Here is a 19,801-nt window from a genome sequence, read left to right on the forward strand (position 1 = left end):
TTGTAACATATGTATATTCATACTTTATGTTTCAGCTTATTTTTAAATGTAAAAGTTAAAATAGTATTTAAGTACCTTAGGTTTATCATCCGGGTTTATTGATGTAAAAACGAAATTTCCTCTTTTAGTTGAACCAATTCCTTTGGCGGTGTCATCGTCAGTGGCCAATGGTGTGACTAACGCTGCCAGACGCGCCAGAGCCCCACGACCACGAGTTAAAAGAGAACCGTGGTAGTTTTGCTGTTTTTATAAAAAATATTATTTTTAAAAATTATTACACACTGTATTTTTAAAAGTTTTTACACGCTGTATCCCTGCTATGTGCAGGATACGGCATGAAGCTGATTTAATTTTTTTAAAGTTATTATTTTTTATGATTGTTGTGTTATAAATTAATTATTTCAATATGTTAGCTGTATCCATCAAAGGGTACCTAGTGCTAAAATTTCTCATTTTCCACTGTATTCATATTCATATTAAGTGGCTTAACTCAACGCCGCGCATTGTCTTGTTACCAAAGCGAGGAAATAAAAAAAAATATATACTCATTCCCCGAATGAAAATCGAACCCACAACCGTTGCGTTTACAGTCGCATTCTTGTACCACTGCGCGAAGATTGCATCAAAATATTGTTATACAACTTAAAATTGGTGTGTACTTTTTTACCTGCAATATAGTAAATGGCTTCTTAGGACTAGGTATGTCCTTAATATTTTTCTTCCTTTGAATTGGTTCTGGCGCATTTATTGCCTCCATTTTATCAGTGTTAGTTTCTGCTATTAATGTCGACATACTTCGAGAGTTTAAATTCGCTTTAATTATTGTGGTTCTGTTTATACTGGTATTGAGGTCTTCGTCATTTTCTTGCTATAAATAAAAGAAATATTTTTTTCAGCTTCATGTAGTTTAGCAGGCTTGACAAGGGAGGGAATCTAATATAAAGATTTTCATTTTCCCAAACCAATTTTTTGGAATATGCAGGTTAAGTGGAGGAATTCAACACCAAGCTGTCTTAGTATCAGAATGAGGAAATGAAAATAATTCAGTACACAGCTTCCGTTGTGAGAATCGAAACCACAATAATTGCGTTCACCGTTAAACGTTCTCCCACTGCGCCACAACGCCAACCATATATTGAGAACTTTTAAAATCATTTATATTTAGCTAGCTATTTTTATTTTTGAATCGATTTAAATAAAAAAGGTTGAATGTTATAGAAAGTTTGTCAAAACAGATGTTTTGAGATTATCCTGCACAGACAAACTGATAAAAAGACAAATATTTTAAAAATTATAGTTCTGTATTCTATTATATTAATTACATTGATAAATGCCTACAATAATAGATTTTTTCAAATATCTTTCATGTACAGACTGTGATCAGTGGTAATTTTATTATGAGCGACCTGCCCGCGGCTTCGCCCAAGGATTTATGTTGTACTATAGTATTAGAATGTTTAAAAGTCCTCCTGACGAAATTAATGCCTAATTCAACAGTATGTATTATGCGTTATCAAAATACTTTAGTACCTACCATTTGTTGACAGTAGATAGCGTTACATATGTCTATTTCTACTATCTCATATATGAACTTCTTAAAAACTTAAAAACTTATAATTTTTATGTATAAAAGTTGCCTAAATTTGTTGTGTACTTTTTACGTGAAGCGTCTTCACATAAACAGACAAACAGACAAAAAATCCAAAAATGCTGGAAATGGATTCTGTTAGTTATCCTTTAACACCCTGGCTAATTTTTATAAAAATATTTTCTTCAATTTATTATAAGTATAGATGATGGAATAATTTGGTAGAACAGAGGAACTAGTGAATTGACTCGTTTCGATATAATCCACTGTACCCTGCAGTCAGTATTACTTCGGATATTTTGGTGTCATGGAAATAAGAGAGATAATTAGAAAGAGATGTGTAAACTCTTAGTTATTTCCATTTTATCACAGGAATAAAAGCTAGTGCAATAATAAAATAAAGTAAGAATTTATAAAATAACACTAACCATTTGCCTTAAAAACATTTCCCTTTCGTGTCTTTGCTTTCGCCATTGTTCTTCAGATTCAAAATCATCTTCTTGAGTATCTAAAAACTCATCTGGATTGGTTCCTGTTTCAATTTCCCCATCTGTGAACATTTATACACATATCTATTATTATTTTCTTGCCGGCTCTTCTCAGCAGAACTGCCTTCTGAACCGGTGGTAGCTTTTTGTTCATATGTTCATTCGACGATTCAAAAGTGCTTATTATAAGTTTATTTGAATAAAGAATATTTTGAATTTGAATTTATTAGTGTCAACTTCACACTGTATTCTACTTATAGCAGCCTAACTTCATGGCGGCTATGACCCGTCGTCCATACCAAGTAATTAATAAACACAAAACATCTTTTCCGTTATAAAAAAAAAACTGAAGGGAACCATGTAACATAAGACTCTTTTCATTTCATTATATAAATAAAAATATTTGGAGAAAAAGACATAGGTTACAAAAGTTATATCAAAATTTAACTGCAGATCTACTTAATTTAGATGTTTATTAAAAAATTTAAGAACTATGCTCAAACTTCAAAAGTAGTGTACTGGTATAATATTGTTTTTTGTTTTACAATTATATGTAATGTATATATCATCAAATATATTATGTGTAAATATTATAAAAATAATAAATTTAATTTCTGTTAATTGTTGTCGTGTTAAAGTAAGAAACAACACCGTTATATTCAAAACAACAGAAAAAAAAACTTATCCATATCCATTTTATTTTAATACAACTATAAATCAAACTTAAAATTTACCAGCGTTTCTCCATCTAAACTTTCGCTGCCGGTGCCCATCACCAAGGTCGCCATCTTCAAATAGCAATTCCTGTAGCAATCTAACTTCGCGTTTGTCCTGATCAAGTACTTCTCGCCTGTAAAAAAATAAAATATATATATATATTTCTGTATACAGGTTAATCTTGAAGCCCTTGTGGCGCTATTACGCCAAGTGTTTGATTGTAAACGCGACGGTTGTATTCCACCACCAGTGTTAAGGCGCACTTAGTGTAAGCACTAGGTCACCAGGTGTCCTTATGCCTATCCAGCTATGTGCAGGATACTAAGCGAAGTAAAAAAAAAAGAGAAAAAAAATCAATATTACTAACATATGTATCTGGCCCAGTTCTCTCTGCAATTGGTCCTGCTGGAAGGTTTCATCATCACCCTCCTCACGTTCCATCAGATCAAGACCTCTTTCATCTTCATCCCCTGAACCCATCCATTCATCTTCTGATGTTAGTTCTGCTTCATTCTCAAAGAAATCCCCTACACGCTTCTTTTTTATTGGTTTGGCTTGTATTTCAACCTGTAATGTATTAAAAAAATATTGTAAACTTATTGTGTAGTGAGAATTGAACCCACAACCATTGCATATACAGTCAGACATTATGCCGTTAGCACACGAAAACTTGTACCTTAATTATACATAATTTAATAAAAAAATAATGTGTGAAAATATGAAAATTTCTAAAGATGAACCTACATAAATATCAGATGTAATTCTTAAAAAATATTATTGAAAAACTCTTAAGACTCTTCTTAAAACTCTTAAAAAATGGAGCAATTTAACATTCATTAACCCATGTAGGAATTGAACCCATAACCATAGGAAATACAGGTAAATCTTGAAATCCATTCAAGTGCTCTATCTAATTAAGATACGTTCTTATCAATCCATGTCGAAGTTTTTATACATTTGTTGCAGCTTATTATAACCATTTAAAAAAACTGTAAAAAATACACACAATAGTATTTGAGCTCTACTTCAGAAAATGTTTAAATTAATATTAATATTTTCATTTCAGGGCACTACAGTCTCTTGTACTTATGCCTTTATTAAAGCCAAATTACACAAAATGCTTTTTTTTAAAGTGGTTTTTTGAAGTTTTTTTTTAAAGTAATTTGCTTGAAAATCCAAACATCCATCCTCACAAATATTCACATTTATAATACACTAGTAAACTTGGGAGGCTTCGCCCGCTTGAACTATACGAACATTAATTAAATATATTTATGAAAATATTGTCAGTTTAGAGGGTGAAGCCTAATAAACCATGAAACACGTATTCGATGAAATATTTTTAAGAGTCTAAATTTCAAATCTCATAAAAATCGGTGGCGTTTTAAATTTTTTTCCATACAAACTTTCAACCCCTATTTCATCCCCTTAGGAGTCGAATATTGCAAATTCCCGTCTTAGCGATCACCTACGTCCTATAAATATTTGCTATGCAAAATTTCAGATTCCTAGCACTTGTAGTGAGATTTCATGAAGAGTGAATGACCGTTCGATTTTATATATAAAAAAATATTACTAATAACCTCATTTTCCTCAGAGTCATATTCAACTATTCTGTCTTCATTTTCTTCAATATCTGATTCCTCCTGTTCATCTTCAACCTCATCTTCATCGTCTAAAATTAAAAAAAATATAGCTAGACGTTGCATAGTGTTAAGATCTTCTAGACGTTACGTGTTGAACAGAGGAATACAATGTAGCGCTGTCATCTTGCCAAAACGAGGCAACGAAACTTTCTCTGAGTCGGAATCGAACCCACAACCATTGCATTTATAGTCAGTCGCAGTGCCTCTACGTCATCACGACCTATCAATATATTTTAAGGACATAACAAATAATATAAATTTGTGAAAATGTAAAAAGTTTGTAATTGTAACGTACAAACAACAATTTGCGAACTACAATTGAATTTAAAATCAATTTTATTTTCAGTTTAAGAATTTCAGTCATGTGCATTGTTTCTTTCATTTTCGGAAAATCTAATCTAATCTAAAACATGTAATATACAATTTACATGTCAACACAACGTAACGCTCAACTCAATGTGGCTTCTTAGCAAAGCAGAGAAATGGAAATATTTAATATCTCCGAGAATCGACCCTACTACCTTCGCGTTCAATACTTCTATACAATATATCGTTGAACAGGATGGAATTGTATTTAAAGGATTACTGTTGGATATATACCTGAAATCTGCAATGCTCTCTGTTCTGCCTTACGTTTCTTCAACTTCTTGACTCGTTTTTGTGTGTTATCATTTATTTCATCATCTGAATCTATAGTAAATTTCTTTTTCAAGTTATCTTCTTTTGTATTATTGAAAAAGTATCTATTTTTTTTAGGAGCCACATCAGGACCATCTAATTCATCCAAAACAGATTTCAATATGTTACTTTCTGTAGCTAGGTTATTTTCATTGTCATTTGGCTTTTTCGGGTTATCTGTTCTATCGCCGCCATTATTATCTTCATTTAAATTATTTTCTTCATCAATTTGTTTAACACTTGAATCATCATTTTGGGACAAGAATGGATTATCGTAGAATTTTCCAGTACACAAAGCAAGTACGTCACTCATGTCGTCAGATTTTTGTGTATTTTTAGTATTTGGTTCTTGTGAAACAAATGGATTATCATAAAACTTTCCAGTACATAGTGCTACGATATCATCGCCGATTTCCTGAGATTGGCCTTGTGACGTCAAAAGAATTTGTGATGGGCCTTCACTTTCGATGATTAACTGTAATATGGTAATTATTGTAAATAACTTTTGGTTGACCTAGAATTAAGAAATTTGGCAACTAGCGTCTACAGATAGTACTAATTCAGAAAAAAATAGGAAAACTATACATGTGCGGTTAAATCCTAAAAAGAGGTGCAAAATTTGGTATTAAAACTGCTAGTTCAAGTGAGGTATTAGATGAAGGGACCTATGTACGGAACCCTCGGTGGGCAGCCCGACCCGCGCTTGTCTGTTTGTTTTATTCATTGATGACGATATGTGAAAAAAAATATCGATGTTGTCTACCATTGATGTTTTTCTTTTGATTTTTATCCAACATTGATGCTTTTTTTTCCCGATTGAAATAGCACTCAGAACCTTCGCGTTTACAGACACTCTCTGTCTCACTGGTCCATTGCGTCACGACGGCTTCAAAAATATAATAAAATTGATATACTATTATCAATACTTACATTTTGCGATGGTATTTCAAGTAACTTATCTGGTGACATAAGTTCCGCGGTTGCATTTACATCAGCCGAGTTCGCTATAGAAAACGACTGTGTACTCAAATCGGAGCTGACATTCCTTTCATTATTTCTATTTAGCGTTACTACATTTGAATGAGGGTTATTATTAGATCCTTGTGTGGAAAATAAATCTTGAGATAATCTGTTTGTCTGAGCTAATTGTAGATCATCGTCTGTAATTCATAAATGTAATTTTTTAAAAGATTTGCTCTTACCTTTAACCCATTGCACACTACATAAAAAGATAAATTACTGCTTGTTCTAACATAGTACCAAAAAAAAATCAACTTGTGACATATTTCGAAAGTTGGGACTTAAACCTATATCTCTCAGCAAAATGAGCTAAGCGCTAAATTAATCACCAATCAATTTAATAACAAATCAAGTTGCTTCCAAATTCATATATTCTTGTATATTACTTTTTGTTGTTAGCATCTTTACAAACATGCAGAGCAACAGAGAATGTCATTAATAAAATTCAATGGCTCTCATTTTAAGTTTTAGTTAAAATTTTTGTTTTTATTACCATTAAGAAAATTCCTTCTTTCCTTCCTCCTGGCATTAATCCCGGCTATTGCCAGGGTCTGCCCTCCTACTCATCCTACTCCACTTTGCACGGTCTTTTGCGTCCTCGGTGGTTAGACCATTGGCTCTCATGTCCTGCATCACGACATCCAGCCAGCGCTTCCTTGGGCGTCCAGGAGGTCTCACTCCAGGAACTGATATAGCAAGGCACTTGCATCCGACATAGTTCTTAGGCCGGCGCGTAACGTGGCCAAACCATCTCAGGCGGCGCTCTTGGAGCTTATCCGCTACGTCACGGACCCCAAGACTACCTCGAATGAATGTGTTGCGTATGCGGTCAGACCGCGTTACGCCGCACATCCACCTCAGCATCTTCATTTCCGTGACGTGAAGCTCCTGAGTGTGCCGAGATAGTGCCGGCCAACATTCGCTGCCGTATAAAAGAACCGGTCGGATGATGCTCTTGTATATCAGCCCCTTGAGCTTGGGCGGTATTCTGCGGTCGCAGACCACACCAGTGACCTCCCGCCATTTGGCCCAGGCAGCGCTTATCCGCCCTTGGACATCGTGATCGATGCCTCCAGACTCGTGCATAACGGATCCAAGGTACCTGAACTTCTCCGACTTAACGGCTGGCTCAGGACCTATAAGGATGGTGCTCGAGTCCCGGCTCCCGCAGGCCATGTACTCTGTCTTCGACACATTTAGTTTAAGACCGCCGTTCTCAAGCGTACCCTTCCAGAGGTTCACTTTACGCTCCAGCGTCAGTCGGTTCTCGGCAATGAGTGCTATGTCGTCGGCATACATCATCAGCCATGGAGGCTGGTCCTGGATGTGAGCCGAGACAGTATCGAGCACTACATTGAATAAGAACGGACTAAGAGCCGAGACCATTAAGAAAATTATGCAGGCCGATATAATATGTAATTTTAAATTAAAAGAGACATAAATATAGCTATGTTCATTTTGGAAGAAGAAAATTCATATTGATAATTCAAGTTACTTCGAAAATGTTATATACCTTGTGACTCTGTAATGTGGTTATCTGTTGATTCTCCTTCAGTTTTCTCTTCTGTTAGTGTCAATAAATTTTCGCAATTTGTGTTTGAAGTAATTTTATCATTATCTTCATCATCAGAATCTTCGAAAGCTTTTAAAATTCTTCCTTTTCTAGTTTTGTTTTCTTTTTCAGCTTCTTCTTCGCTACATGAGCTATCACTGGATTCATCATCCATATCTTCATCATCATTGTCCTCATTATCATTTTCTTCATTATCATCACCAACGTCATCAGCTTCAGAAACTTCAGCCTCATCATCCAACATTGGGTTCCTCTCTTTTGGCTTATCTTCTAGAATTACGTCATTTTCGATAGGTTCTTCTTCACTCTCTGAACTGTCTATATATTTATCTTCTGTTTGAGACTCAAGTTTAGCTTCAAGTTTTTCTATTTCATCATCCGACATATTTTCATTCATTTCGGCTTTTAATTTGTTTTCTTCCTCTAATCGTTTTTCCCATTCTATTGATCTTTGCTCAGCTATTTGTTGTTCGAGTTCTTGTTTTAGCTTTAAGTGTTGTGTTCCTGGTTTGTATCTAAAGATTACAACATTATTTTTAGCATTTTTAAGACTTCCACGCTATTTATACGTAAATATTTTTAGACACGGAATGTTAACGTTATAATTCTTACAGTTTAAAGATAAAATTCTTTAAAAATTTATTAATTTATAATATTTTTATAATACTGTTAAAAAACACTTAATTGAATTATTATTAATTATAATTTAACCAGTAATACATACTTCTTTTCCCTATCTTTTTCCATTTCTTCTAAAGATTTAAGTTTAGCAAAATATGTAAATTGCTCTTTTAACATTTCAACGCCACTCAGTCTTGGAGGAACTGTTGTATTTGTGTCATCTAAATCTATAAGAGTTCCAGGTCTTCCTGTTATTTTAGGCATTATGTTTGCTTGAACAGTATTGTTTATGGTTTCTTTAAAAGTTTCAGTATCTGCAATATTGAGAGAGTAAATGTTTAATATTTTTTTAGTTCCATGCTGTAGCCTGAGAAACTTAGAACTTTTGTGTTAAAACATTTTGTTTCCCATTAAATCATTTCCGTTCCCCACTTTCCGCCGAATTTTTGAGATATTGCATGTTGAGTGAAGGAACCCAAAGCTGCGCTTTGCTTCGTTTCCAGAATGAGGAACTAAAAATATTAAATATGTTATTCCCCCAAGTTGAAACGAACCCATAATGTCGCACTTACACTCCCTACGCCACAACAGCAATGCAATCATTAATTACTTATAAAAAATTGCAAACATTTTCATTACTATTTTATTTTACAGAATGTAAAATGTAAATGTCTATTCTGTGTTTACTTTCCATTTCGAGAATGAATTATTTCTTTGTTCTGGTACTACTACTACTGGTTTACCGCTTAACATTATGAAGTAATAAAAAAATTATTATGATGACTAATGACAAAATTACCATTTAGTTCTGCTTCATCAATAATTTTACTGATTTCATCAAAATTAAAGTCATTGTCCATAAATTCATCATCACTGTTTTCTTTTGATTTACTTGTTTTTTCTTTTGTTAAAGATTCATCAATAATATTTTTCTTTTCTAAAAACGAACTAACTTCAGATTCATAATGGAGTGTCATAACTTGGCTTTCTTCTTCTGTGTTAGTATGTTTTATATTTTCAGGGATTTCTTTTAGACTTGTATTCATATCTACATCATTTTCAGTTGAATATTGTAATAATGAAGTTTCACTTGTTTCTGTTTCAATAACTTGTTTTTCTTCAGAGTTCACAGATGTTGCAATTTGGTTTTTTTGTTGTAATTCTGAATTTATTTTTTCTTTTTCTACTATATTATTAAGTATATCATTTTCTATTATCAATTCTTTAATACAATGTGATTCATTATTTTTAACATTTTCTATAGTTACATTATCCTTTGGCATGGTATTTTCCAATATTCCATTATCATTTACTTCAACATTATCAGAATTTTCATCTTCAGACTCACTTTTACATAGTTCAATAACCTCCCTTTGCCTTTGCTCTAGCATTGTACTAAAAAAATATAATAAAAAGAAATTTAGATATGAAAACCAATACCAATAAAAACAGTTTTTTTAACACTTTTTATAATGTTATAACAACACCAAAAAATACACCAAATTCTTGTATATCATTAATTTATGTTATAGGCAAAAGACAAATTAATGCTATTTATAGTTATACTTACGCATATTGCTTTAATTGATCACTACTCATCTTAATGGGGAGTGCTTTACCATCGGAAGAAACTGCTGGTTTCCATCTACTCATAATATCTTTAAGCGATAAAGCTTTAGGCCTGTGATATGGTAAAGATATTTCTCTCTCTCGCAGCATCCTGTTAGATTCACTTTTAATTTTCTGCATGTTTTCCATTGCTTGTTTTGCAGACATCTAAAAAATAATTATAAATTAAATGTTGTATGACATTGAGGGGCTGTGATCATGCAGTCAGATAACAGCTGACATGTTAAAGGGTTCAATTCTGGCTTGTGGGCATGATTTGTAGGCAAAGCATATAGCATTGAATCCTTCAATCTAGCATATAATGTCTCTAAAAACAAGCAGAAAATGGGGAATAGAGTGTACATAAGTACTGAGTTCCTTCTGCCTACCCTGATATATGCAGAATATAGTATTGAGTTAAAAGAATATTTTTTAATTGAAATTGAGCTTAAACAAACATACTCTTAATGGTTTTGGTGATGTAGATTTCACTGTTTTACATTTTTTCTTGTATTTAGTTTCTTTTGAGTCATCTTCTTCATCAGATGTATCGGGATCACAAATAGACTTCATAGAATATGCAGATTTTTTAACTTTCTGTAATCATAAATAATGTACCTTAAAATTAGGTACCATTAGGTAGCATGATTAAATAAGATATTATGTCACTATTGTAAATAAAATGGTTGCAGGTTCAATTCCTATCCAGGACTGTATTATGATTGTTATTATTTTCCATCAATGATACATACAACACAGCATGGTGTTCCATTCAGCAATTAACATGCAATGTTTCGAAAATTGGGATGAAAGTGGTAAGTGAAGTTTCTTAACAATAGATACCCTCTGATTAACATGCGGAAAGCTTTTAAATTTGTTGTTAGGGACTGATACATTGCCAGAAGCTTTGAACAAGATTTAGTGATTGGTATTACATACCTCTTTTATATTAAGACAAGACATTTCTTCATCTGAATCTTCATTTTTAGCTTCTGAATCATTATCACTATGTTCTGCCTGAGGTCCTATTTTCTTAGTGTGAGGTGCTTTTAGTTTTTTAAATTTATCTTTTAGTCTCATTTTTTTATTTTCTGTTCGTAAAGATTCATATTTTTTATGTTCTGAAGAGTTACAGGTTTCATCGGAAGATCCTGATGTATGTTTTGGAGAAACACTTCTTAGAGTATTTATGTTCTCTGTGTCTCTGTCGCTATCGCTGTCCGAAAATGCCACAATTTTTTTCTTTGTAAGAACGACAGGTTCCGCATCGTTATCGCTATCATTTTGAAATTCATTCTTTTTGTTTGAAATTTCATTATATTCTGAATTATTGTCAGAAAAACGTAAATTTACTTCACAAGATTCTTCAACCATCATCTCCAAGTCTTCTCTCTAATAATTATATAATATAATATTCTACGTATTTACATTTAATAAGAGCTCTTAAAAATGGAAAATGTCAATTTATAAAGTCAATTCTTAATAAATTTCATTAATTTATTTATGAATAGTCTTGTAAACATTTTCAGGGCAGTCAAGAATTTCGCGCCAGTTTGCTGTCAGCTTGTCACTGTTATATGTCAGTAGTAAGTAGTAAGTAATGTTGTAACTTTTTATTTATGGCTTTTAGGCGCATCATATGAACAAAAGTTGCTAGTTTAAATAAAGTTAAAATGAAGAAGACTTTAAGAAAGTTACTCCGAGAAATGTTTAAAATGGAAATTTATACATTTAACTATATAATATATGGCAATTACGTTAAAATGTAAGTTCTTTACTATAATTTATTTATTGACATTTTGAGTTGCGAAGTTTTAATTTACCGCTGAAAGTTTACGTTGTATTGATCATTTTATTTAGTTACTTATTTCAACTTAAGGTAATTTAATAAGGTATAACAAAATAACTTGTGAAATATTCTTTCTACAGCGTGTGAAAGTTAATATTAATCAGCCTTTGCTGAGATAGCTTTACAGTATCAAAATATTTGTACGTAATAAATATTGTCTGGTTTTAGTAGACTGGTAAAAAATACAAACACTTATGTAAATATGGTAAAAAACCAATTTAAATGTAGTCAATTCTCGTAATAAGAATAACATTTTTTTACTGTCACATGATTTGAGTACATTTTTTAACATGTTGGTTTCACTCCGATCATCCTGCTGTGCAGCTTAAACATAAAATTAGATTTTTGTTTATATAAATTGAATTTCAAAATTTAAAAACAAATATGTAATATTTTAAAAATTTAATAGGTAATAGAATAAATAATAGATAACAGAATAACTGCTTTAATAAATTGTTACGCCCGGATTTTCACGATTTAAGCTAGTAATCGGCTCGTTTTCAGATACAAAATCACAAACTACTGCTTCAGCTGTAGTAAGTAACGAAGCAACTCCGCTTGCGTCTATTAAAGCTCTTCTAACGACTTTAGTTGGATCTATAATTCCTCTTTCCATCATATTAACGTATTCGTTATTTAAAACGTCATAACCGTAATTTAAATCCAATTCTGCAACTTTTGATACGATAATGGAACCATCATAGCCTGCATTATTAGCTATTGTTGAACAAGGAGTGCATAAAGCTTTTTTTATAATATGTATACCAAGGTCTTGATCAGAATTGGCTGGTTTTAATTTGTCTAGTATAGGTATACAACGGACTAAGGCAGCACCACCACCGGGCACAACTCCTTCTGAGATAGCAGCACGAGTAGCGTTAAGGGCATCATTGACTCTATCTTTTTTTTCACTTACTTCTACTTCGCTACAGCCTCCAATGTGTAAAATAGCTACAGCACATTTAAGTCTAGAAATTCGATTTAAGAGTCTCTGTTTATCGAATTCACTCGGAGTTTCATCATATTCGAGGCGTATTTGTTCAATTCTTTGCTCTATTTCTTCTTTATCTCCATTACCTTTTATTAATATAGTATAATCTTTTGTAATAATTACCTCCCCAGCTTTCCCAAGACTTTCTAACTGACAATCCTCTAACCGGATTAAATTTTCATTATCTTCAAATACAATACCTCCTGTGGCAATAGCCAAGTCAATAAGGGTATTTTTTCTGTATTCACCAAATCCAGGTGCCTTAACGGCAGCAATCTGTAAGCCAACTTTTAATTTGTTTACAATCAAAACGGAGAGTGGTTCTCCTTCATAATCTTCAGCAATAATAATAAGTGGCTTTTTCTGTTTATTGGCTATTTCTAATGCTGGGACCACCTGATTAGCAGAAAAGATCTTCTTGTCAGAGTACAAAATTAAAACGTCATTATACTCGACTTTTGGGCCTTTAGTGGAATTAATAAAATATGGAGATACGTAACCTTTTTCAAGTTTCATTCCCTCTATAACTTCTAATTCATCTTCTAGTGTTTTTCCATCTTTAACTGTAACAACTCCATCTTTTCCAACTTTATTAATAGCCCGTGCAATAAGTTTTCCAATACTTCTATCACCATTGGCCGAAATTGTAGCTACTTGTTCTATTTCATCACAAGTTTGGACAGGCTTTGAAATTTTTTTTAAATGTTCCGTTACAGCTTCTACAGCTAATATAACACCTTTTCTAATTTCAATAGGATTAGCACCTTTTGAAATGCTATCAAAACCTTCTCTTGCAATAGCTCTAGCTAAAATAGTAGCAGTAGTTGTGCCATCGCCTGCTTCCTCGTTGGTTTTATTTGCAACATTTTGGACAAGTTTTGCACCTATATTTTGAAATTTGTTTTTCAAGTCTATGCCCTTGGCAACGGTTACACCATCTTTTGTTATTTTTGGCGGACCAAATGCTTGTTCTAAAATTACGTTTCGTCCTTTGGGGCCCATTGTTACTGCTACAGCGTCCGCGAGTATATCAACGCCTTTTAACATAAGTGATCGTACATCTGGGCCAAATCGTACATCTTTTGCATAATTACAATATTGAAAAATATGAAACTGTTCACGAGATAACTTGAGTAAGTCTCTTAAGTGATACATTTTTAGCGCAAAAACTGGTTACAATATAATGAAAGCAATTATATTAAAACTGACAGATTCTTTTATTAGAACGCTATTTTTTATTCTACTTGTAACTGGCTACTTTAGTTATAATTACAAGCTTTTATTTACTTTTTTACGTAATTACATAAAAAAAAATATAAAATTATGATTATATTTTGCTTTATACTATACATTTTATTTTATTTAAATATAATTATGTTGTTAACTTTTGTTTTTTTACCTTATTTATAATTATGATATTTGAAAAACATATCTTTTTTTTTTTAATTTCATCTCAGTCAATCAGTCAATGTCTAATTATCTTATATCACAGTAAGAAACTCTTGATTGCGTGGTAATATTTGAAGTCTTATACAAATCTTGGTATTGATATGTTTTGATGATTCTAAATAATACTTTTAATACCATATATTTCTCACTGTTTCTTTAAAACGAATACTATATATTATTGTTCTGGTTTTTTTTTTAAATTGCCACGCCTAAGTTAAAAGAATTCAATAACTTTTTGGAAAAAGAAATAAGTTAGAGTTTAAATTTAAGTTTAAATAAGATAACGGCGACTAGTTTGATTTATCGTTTCTAAGTGCACATCCCTAAAGCAGGGCAGTATGTGACAAAACAAGCTCTTTGATAAACGTGTTCTGTGTCTGTGGTGAAGTGCCAAATATTCACAAATCAAATGTAACGGTTAGGAAATTTTAAAATAAATCATTGTTATTGCTGTAACTTTAATATTAAAATTAATACGACAAAATGAATAATAAAAGAGTATCTGTTAAAATCGATTTGGATATTGGGGATCAGTTAACATATATATCGTGTGGTCACATAGTAGTGGAAATCATTAAATTCGTAGCTTACCAAAGGCTGCAAATTCCGTATACATATCAATGGCTAAAACAAATTGTTAATAAAAGAAAGTCAATAGGAGAAAAAAAGGAAAGTTATCAATCTGAAAGACATTTTCATGTCGCGTCGACAGCCTTAAACAATTTAGATTTTGTTATAAAGGTTAACACAACTTTTATAGTAGTTTATTTAAATTTATAGAATGTTTGGAATTAAATTCCTAATAAAGATTTCCTAAATTGAGATTTCTTAAAATATTTTTATTCCGATGTTTTAGAATCTTTTAAGTGAAATAAATGGTTCATCTCTTCCTGACGAGATTTGCATAGCGTTTGGAGCAACGCCTGTGACTTGTAAAGAAATATATCGCCTTTTATTACCGAGTGTATGCCACAACCTCCAGTGCCACTCCCATCATATAGCAAGTGATCAGAAAATTAAAAAAAATGTTTTTAGGTAAATAGATCTTCTTAATTCATACAATTTATTTGGTGACATTTATTTATGATTGTTTTTATTTAATATTTATATTTTCAGGAACCTGGTAACATCAGAGAAATTGGGTCAAGTTTTCTTTGATTCACTGCCACCAACGAACATGTATCTTTTCTTGAAAAAAAGTGGTTCACATAAACCGGATGTTGTATGTGTTGACAGTTTTGTGCTGATAAATGGGTTTAGAGTACCCAGAACTTGCAAAGTTATTACTTTTGACTTTAGAGACCAAAATCCAGACAACATATCTTGTTGTAACAAATTTCAAATATTTGGTGACATAATTAGCAAGAATTTAGATAATCTTAAAATAAGTAATGATAGCATTGATGATAATTTTGTTGAAATTGAATCAACTCATGATACTAAATGGTTTCAATCTAACTATGTCATGAAAGGTTTTAAAGACTGTATTGTTAATGGAAATTCTGTTACAAATACTTGGCTTGAACCATAAACATATTTCTTCCATAATAGACTAAATTTTAACCTTTAGGTAATTTTTTTATATATATTATGAAAGAAAGACACTTTTGTGTTTTTCTGTTTAATGCTCAATTTTGCCTGATGAATTTTGACAAATGTTAATATATATTTTTTTATATTGACTTCGTTAATCAATTTGTTACTATTAACTGTTATTGTTAACCAATTGAAATTAACTTTCAATTTAACTTTTATACTAAATCTTATAATCAGTGCCATATATTATACTTTATTGCAAAAGAAACTATAGTAGAAACTCAATTAACCGGATTAATTGTTGTTGTTAGTCATTAGGATAATTGAAAATCCAGATAATTGGATCTATAGAAAAAGCTTATTTTGTGCATATGTAGGACAAAATTATTATATGTCTATTAAGCAGTTACAAGTTTCTACTGCAGTAAAATATGATCTATTTGTAATAAATAAAAATGTTATGATCTATTTGAAATAAATAAAAATGTGTAAAAGAATAAATTATTTACTTCTTTTTCTATTAAGAAATCACAATTTAATATTGTGCACCTCTGATTGTCCATTACCAAAAATTGTTCGTTCTTTTTTCACTATGCAGTCTTTTTTCATGTCTGTATCTGCCAGTCGAACTGTGCAGTTATGCCATCTTTCACATTTTGCATAAGCTTTGTTAAACTCCACTATGAGATTGTCTCTTCCTCCGTTGGGACCAATAACATAATCACATCTTATAGATTTATTAATCATGTCTCGCAGGCAACATTCAAGCTGTTCATAATATTCTAACCAATATTTGTCTGGTAGTTGTTTTAACTTAAATCCTAGGGATTCTAAAAGTAAGCCAGTAATGAAAATGTCATCTATCCAGAAAAATGAGTTGTACATAGCTTCATCACATATTAAACTTGCTACTTTTGGGCTTATTATATAATACCAACCAGATAGATAAGGAGGATATATACTTCTGGGGTACTCCTCATACGTTACATACCATTTATTTTGCTTATCTCTTTTTGGAAGAGTGTTGTTTAAAATATATCCCATTATCAAGTCATCATTTTTTGGCAAACTTTTCAAAAAATCATAAGTTTTTATTAGATTGAATACTGTATCATCGTCAACTTTTAATATGTATGAAACTTTACTGCATTCTCTGGCAGCCCATTCTAATCCCATGAGGTGTTTATAAGTTAAATTTCTATAGTTTTCATAGAAAGAGCCTTGGAGAATATCACCAAAAATATCACTTTCATCTTTTATTGCCTCTTGAGTAATAAGCCTAAAGAACAGATTATAAATCGTTATTATTATAAAGAAGACTTTGGTTGAACTGTTTTGAATTGGTTACAAATTCTTTCTGTGTTGGATACTAGCCATTTAGTGATAATTTTAATTTAACGTGAAATAAAGTGTTTATATATAACTATGTAGTAGAAAAACCATGAGTAAAGCATAATTTGACTGACACAATATTACAATTAGGTAAAACATCACTAATAAATTGTAGATGGGATTGATATATACCATTAAAAATAGAAATAAATTTAAAAAAATGTTTGGGATGAATATAAAATACCTTTCATTTGGTGGAATTTTTGCTAAAAGGAAAGTTCTTGTTATATTTAAAGATGCCAATTGATCAGCAGGCATTGCTCTTCTGTGGGCACTTCTAAGTTCTACATGGCCTACATAAGAAGTTACTAAAATTAATAAAAAAGGTGATTCTGAAATAAAAATGAATTATCTATTTATAAATAGGTACTTTAAAATGTTTTTACTTTTTAAAAAGTTAAAAAAGAATAGGAATATATTTGATTACTTACCACTACATAGCTGAAGTTTGGGTTTTATTAAATTATGTTTAAAATAATTATTATTAGTCAACATCAGTATTGTACTATTATACTCATTATTAGAACTTCTATATATCCACAACAATAATGTTAACAATGCAATTATTATAACGCATAATATTTTTTTCGGCATTATTTTTAATACATAACTTTTTAAATAAATATAACATTAATTTATAATAATCAAATATTTTTGTATCAGATGTAAATGTACATTTTTCTAATATCAAGTAGAAGGTAAAGCTATCGTTCTATCATTTTAAAATATGAAAGTTTATTTTAGCACTTAGGTTTAAAATAAGATGCACAGTAACATTTTATTTAGCTATTTGTACTGTTTGTATTTACATGTTATCAATAAATGAAGTTCATTGATAAGTTGATAACATCATTCATCAGAAATAAAAAGGTTTTACTTTCAGTTTAGAAATGTCAAAATTGTTGCCATAAGCCAAAACGTATAAAATCTAAAACGCAAAATTGGAAGGAGAGATGGAAAAATATTATAATGATATAAATATTACTATAATCATTGTGATTTTTTATTAATTTTCTACATACGCGTTTACCATTTTAATTAATTTACTTCGACACAATTTTTTTTAATAAGAGAACCTAAGTCAATTAAATACTGTTATTTGAACTCATTCAGTAACAAATGATATACCTACGCTGTCATGGAGGGCAGTGTGTGACTGTAAACGCGACGGTTGTGGGTTCGATTCCAACTCGGGAGAATTACTAATTTTTCACTCATTGCTTTAATTAATATTGAAATTATTTGCATTAAATGTACTGATTCTTGTCTCTAACTTTGAGCAAGTCTTGCCTGTCTAATTTTAAGTTAATTTTTATAAAGTTTTCATAATATAAAAGTCAGTCGTGGCGCAGAGGCACAAAGTGTGACTGTAAACGCGACTGGTTATAGATTCGATAGCCACTCAAGGGAATGAAAATTTATTTCCATTTCTTTGCTCTGGTGTCAAGTGTTCCGCCACTCAACACAATTTCCATAATTCGGCGGAAAGTGGGGAACAGAGAGATCTTACGTTGCCATTATACTTAATTGACTTACAGTTCTTTTTGCATATCTTTGCAAGGATGCGTAAAGATACAGGCTATTGCGATTGTTATGTCTCATTGGAAATCTGACAAGCTATTGGGCGTTAAAATTCATTCCATAGGTACATCATTTCAGCCATACATAAATAGATAAGATCAATTGTTTCCCGATTAATGTTGTTAATTAAGATACTTGATTAAATTAATTAATCCATTAATATAATTAAGTAACTTAAATTAAGTAATCGGCTTATTAAAAATATTAGTTGTCAGATAAATTCTCTTACAAACAAACTCTTGAAATTTTCGCTATTAAATTAAAACAAATCTATTCTTATTTATCCAATAATTGAATCAATATCCAGATTCAAACTAATTTTAAAATTGTTGTCTGTATGTCTTATCCGAAATTATCTTCGAATTTGAATTAATCTAATGTTCTGAAAAATATAGGCTTTTTTTATGGAAAAAGACAACCCAACGAGCGTACGGGTCTGATGGTAAGTGGTCACCGCCGCCCACGCTGACTGTGCACGTTTACTAACCACCTACCTAGATCTATCTAGTTTTTTTTTATTAAATACAATATTTTTTGAGAGAAAAATAAAACCCAAAATATTTTAGTTAATTAAATATTTATTTAAGTGTTATAATTTTATTAAATGTATTACAGTATAGATAACCATAATAAAACAATCAATCAAACTTAAATATTATTAATAAGATATAAATAAAACTTACTTAATACGTATACTTAATTCAAGCGGGCGAAACCGCGCGGGGGCTGCTTGTCTATTTATAAATTCTTTATTGGAAAAAATCAAAATTATTTTATTCCTTTTATGGTTTTCGTTTATTAGAACATACAAATACATATTTCTAAAATTGACACTTTAAATGTGATAATAATACCGTATAGGTAGGTGTACAAGAACAATAAGTATCTATACGAGAATTATAAAATAACTATAGCTTATAAGAATGATTTAAGGATTTTTTTACCTGTATAGCCATTTTAAGCCAAACATGAGTAACAATATTAAATCAGCTTCACGCTGTATCCCGCATACAGCAGGATACACAGAGGGAACTTTCCACCGAATTTAGAAGGAATTGTCTGAG

General features: G+C 31.2%; 4 protein-coding genes across 4 annotated transcripts in view; 1 reads left to right on the forward strand and 3 right to left on the reverse strand.

Moving 5' to 3' along the window:
• The window catches only part of LOC146536781 (uncharacterized), a 28,272-nt gene extending 16,809 nt beyond the window's left edge, over positions 1 to 11,463 (reverse strand). The window contains exons 1-14 of the mRNA XM_085189529.1: positions 10,879 to 11,463; positions 10,402 to 10,536; positions 9,902 to 10,107; positions 9,131 to 9,726; positions 8,435 to 8,645; positions 7,651 to 8,225; positions 6,048 to 6,277; positions 5,040 to 5,592; positions 4,377 to 4,468; positions 3,161 to 3,360; positions 2,811 to 2,926; positions 2,017 to 2,138; positions 668 to 868; positions 76 to 240 (exon numbers count right to left, since the gene is read on the reverse strand). Of these exons, the coding sequence (XP_085045655.1) occupies positions 76 to 240; positions 668 to 868; positions 2,017 to 2,138; positions 2,811 to 2,926; positions 3,161 to 3,360; positions 4,377 to 4,468; positions 5,040 to 5,592; positions 6,048 to 6,277; positions 7,651 to 8,225; positions 8,435 to 8,645; positions 9,131 to 9,726; positions 9,902 to 10,107; positions 10,402 to 10,536; positions 10,879 to 11,316 (3,840 nt within the window). The 5' untranslated portion in view covers positions 11,317 to 11,463. The remainder of the gene's footprint in view (positions 1 to 75; positions 241 to 667; positions 869 to 2,016; positions 2,139 to 2,810; positions 2,927 to 3,160; positions 3,361 to 4,376; positions 4,469 to 5,039; positions 5,593 to 6,047; positions 6,278 to 7,650; positions 8,226 to 8,434; positions 8,646 to 9,130; positions 9,727 to 9,901; positions 10,108 to 10,401; positions 10,537 to 10,878) is intronic.
• Positions 11,464 to 12,209: 746 nt separating this feature from the next.
• On the reverse strand, positions 12,210 to 14,043 carry LOC146536782 (63 kDa chaperonin, mitochondrial-like). Its single transcript, XM_085189300.1, has one exon. It carries the CDS (start codon positions 13,932 to 13,934, stop codon positions 12,234 to 12,236), a length of 1,701 nt encoding a protein of 566 aa, XP_085045426.1. The 5' UTR covers positions 13,935 to 14,043; the 3' UTR covers positions 12,210 to 12,233.
• Positions 14,044 to 14,557: 514 nt separating this feature from the next.
• LOC146536783 (uncharacterized) lies at positions 14,558 to 16,268 on the forward strand. Its single transcript, XM_085189374.1, has 3 exons — positions 14,558 to 14,969; positions 15,085 to 15,263; positions 15,345 to 16,268. The coding sequence occupies exons 1-3, from the start codon at positions 14,712 to 14,714 to the stop codon at positions 15,757 to 15,759; spliced, it is 852 nt and encodes a 283-aa protein (XP_085045500.1). The 5' UTR covers positions 14,558 to 14,711; the 3' UTR covers positions 15,760 to 16,268.
• LOC146536784 (beta-1,3-galactosyltransferase 5-like) lies at positions 16,254 to 18,048 on the reverse strand. Its single transcript, XM_085189373.1, has 3 exons — positions 17,588 to 18,048; positions 17,341 to 17,488; positions 16,254 to 17,043 (listed from the first exon to the last, which is right to left on the reverse strand). Exons 1-3 carry the CDS (start codon positions 17,748 to 17,750, stop codon positions 16,293 to 16,295), a joined length of 1,062 nt encoding a protein of 353 aa, XP_085045499.1. The 5' UTR covers positions 17,751 to 18,048; the 3' UTR covers positions 16,254 to 16,292.
• Positions 18,049 to 19,801: the final 1,753 nt, after the last annotated feature.

This window comes from Heliconius melpomene, chromosome 8 (assembly GCF_056956725.1).
Source record: "Heliconius melpomene rosina isolate 202511_hmr_F chromosome 8, ASM5695672v1, whole genome shotgun sequence".
NCBI classification, from domain to species: domain Eukaryota; kingdom Metazoa; phylum Arthropoda; class Insecta; order Lepidoptera; family Nymphalidae; genus Heliconius; species Heliconius melpomene.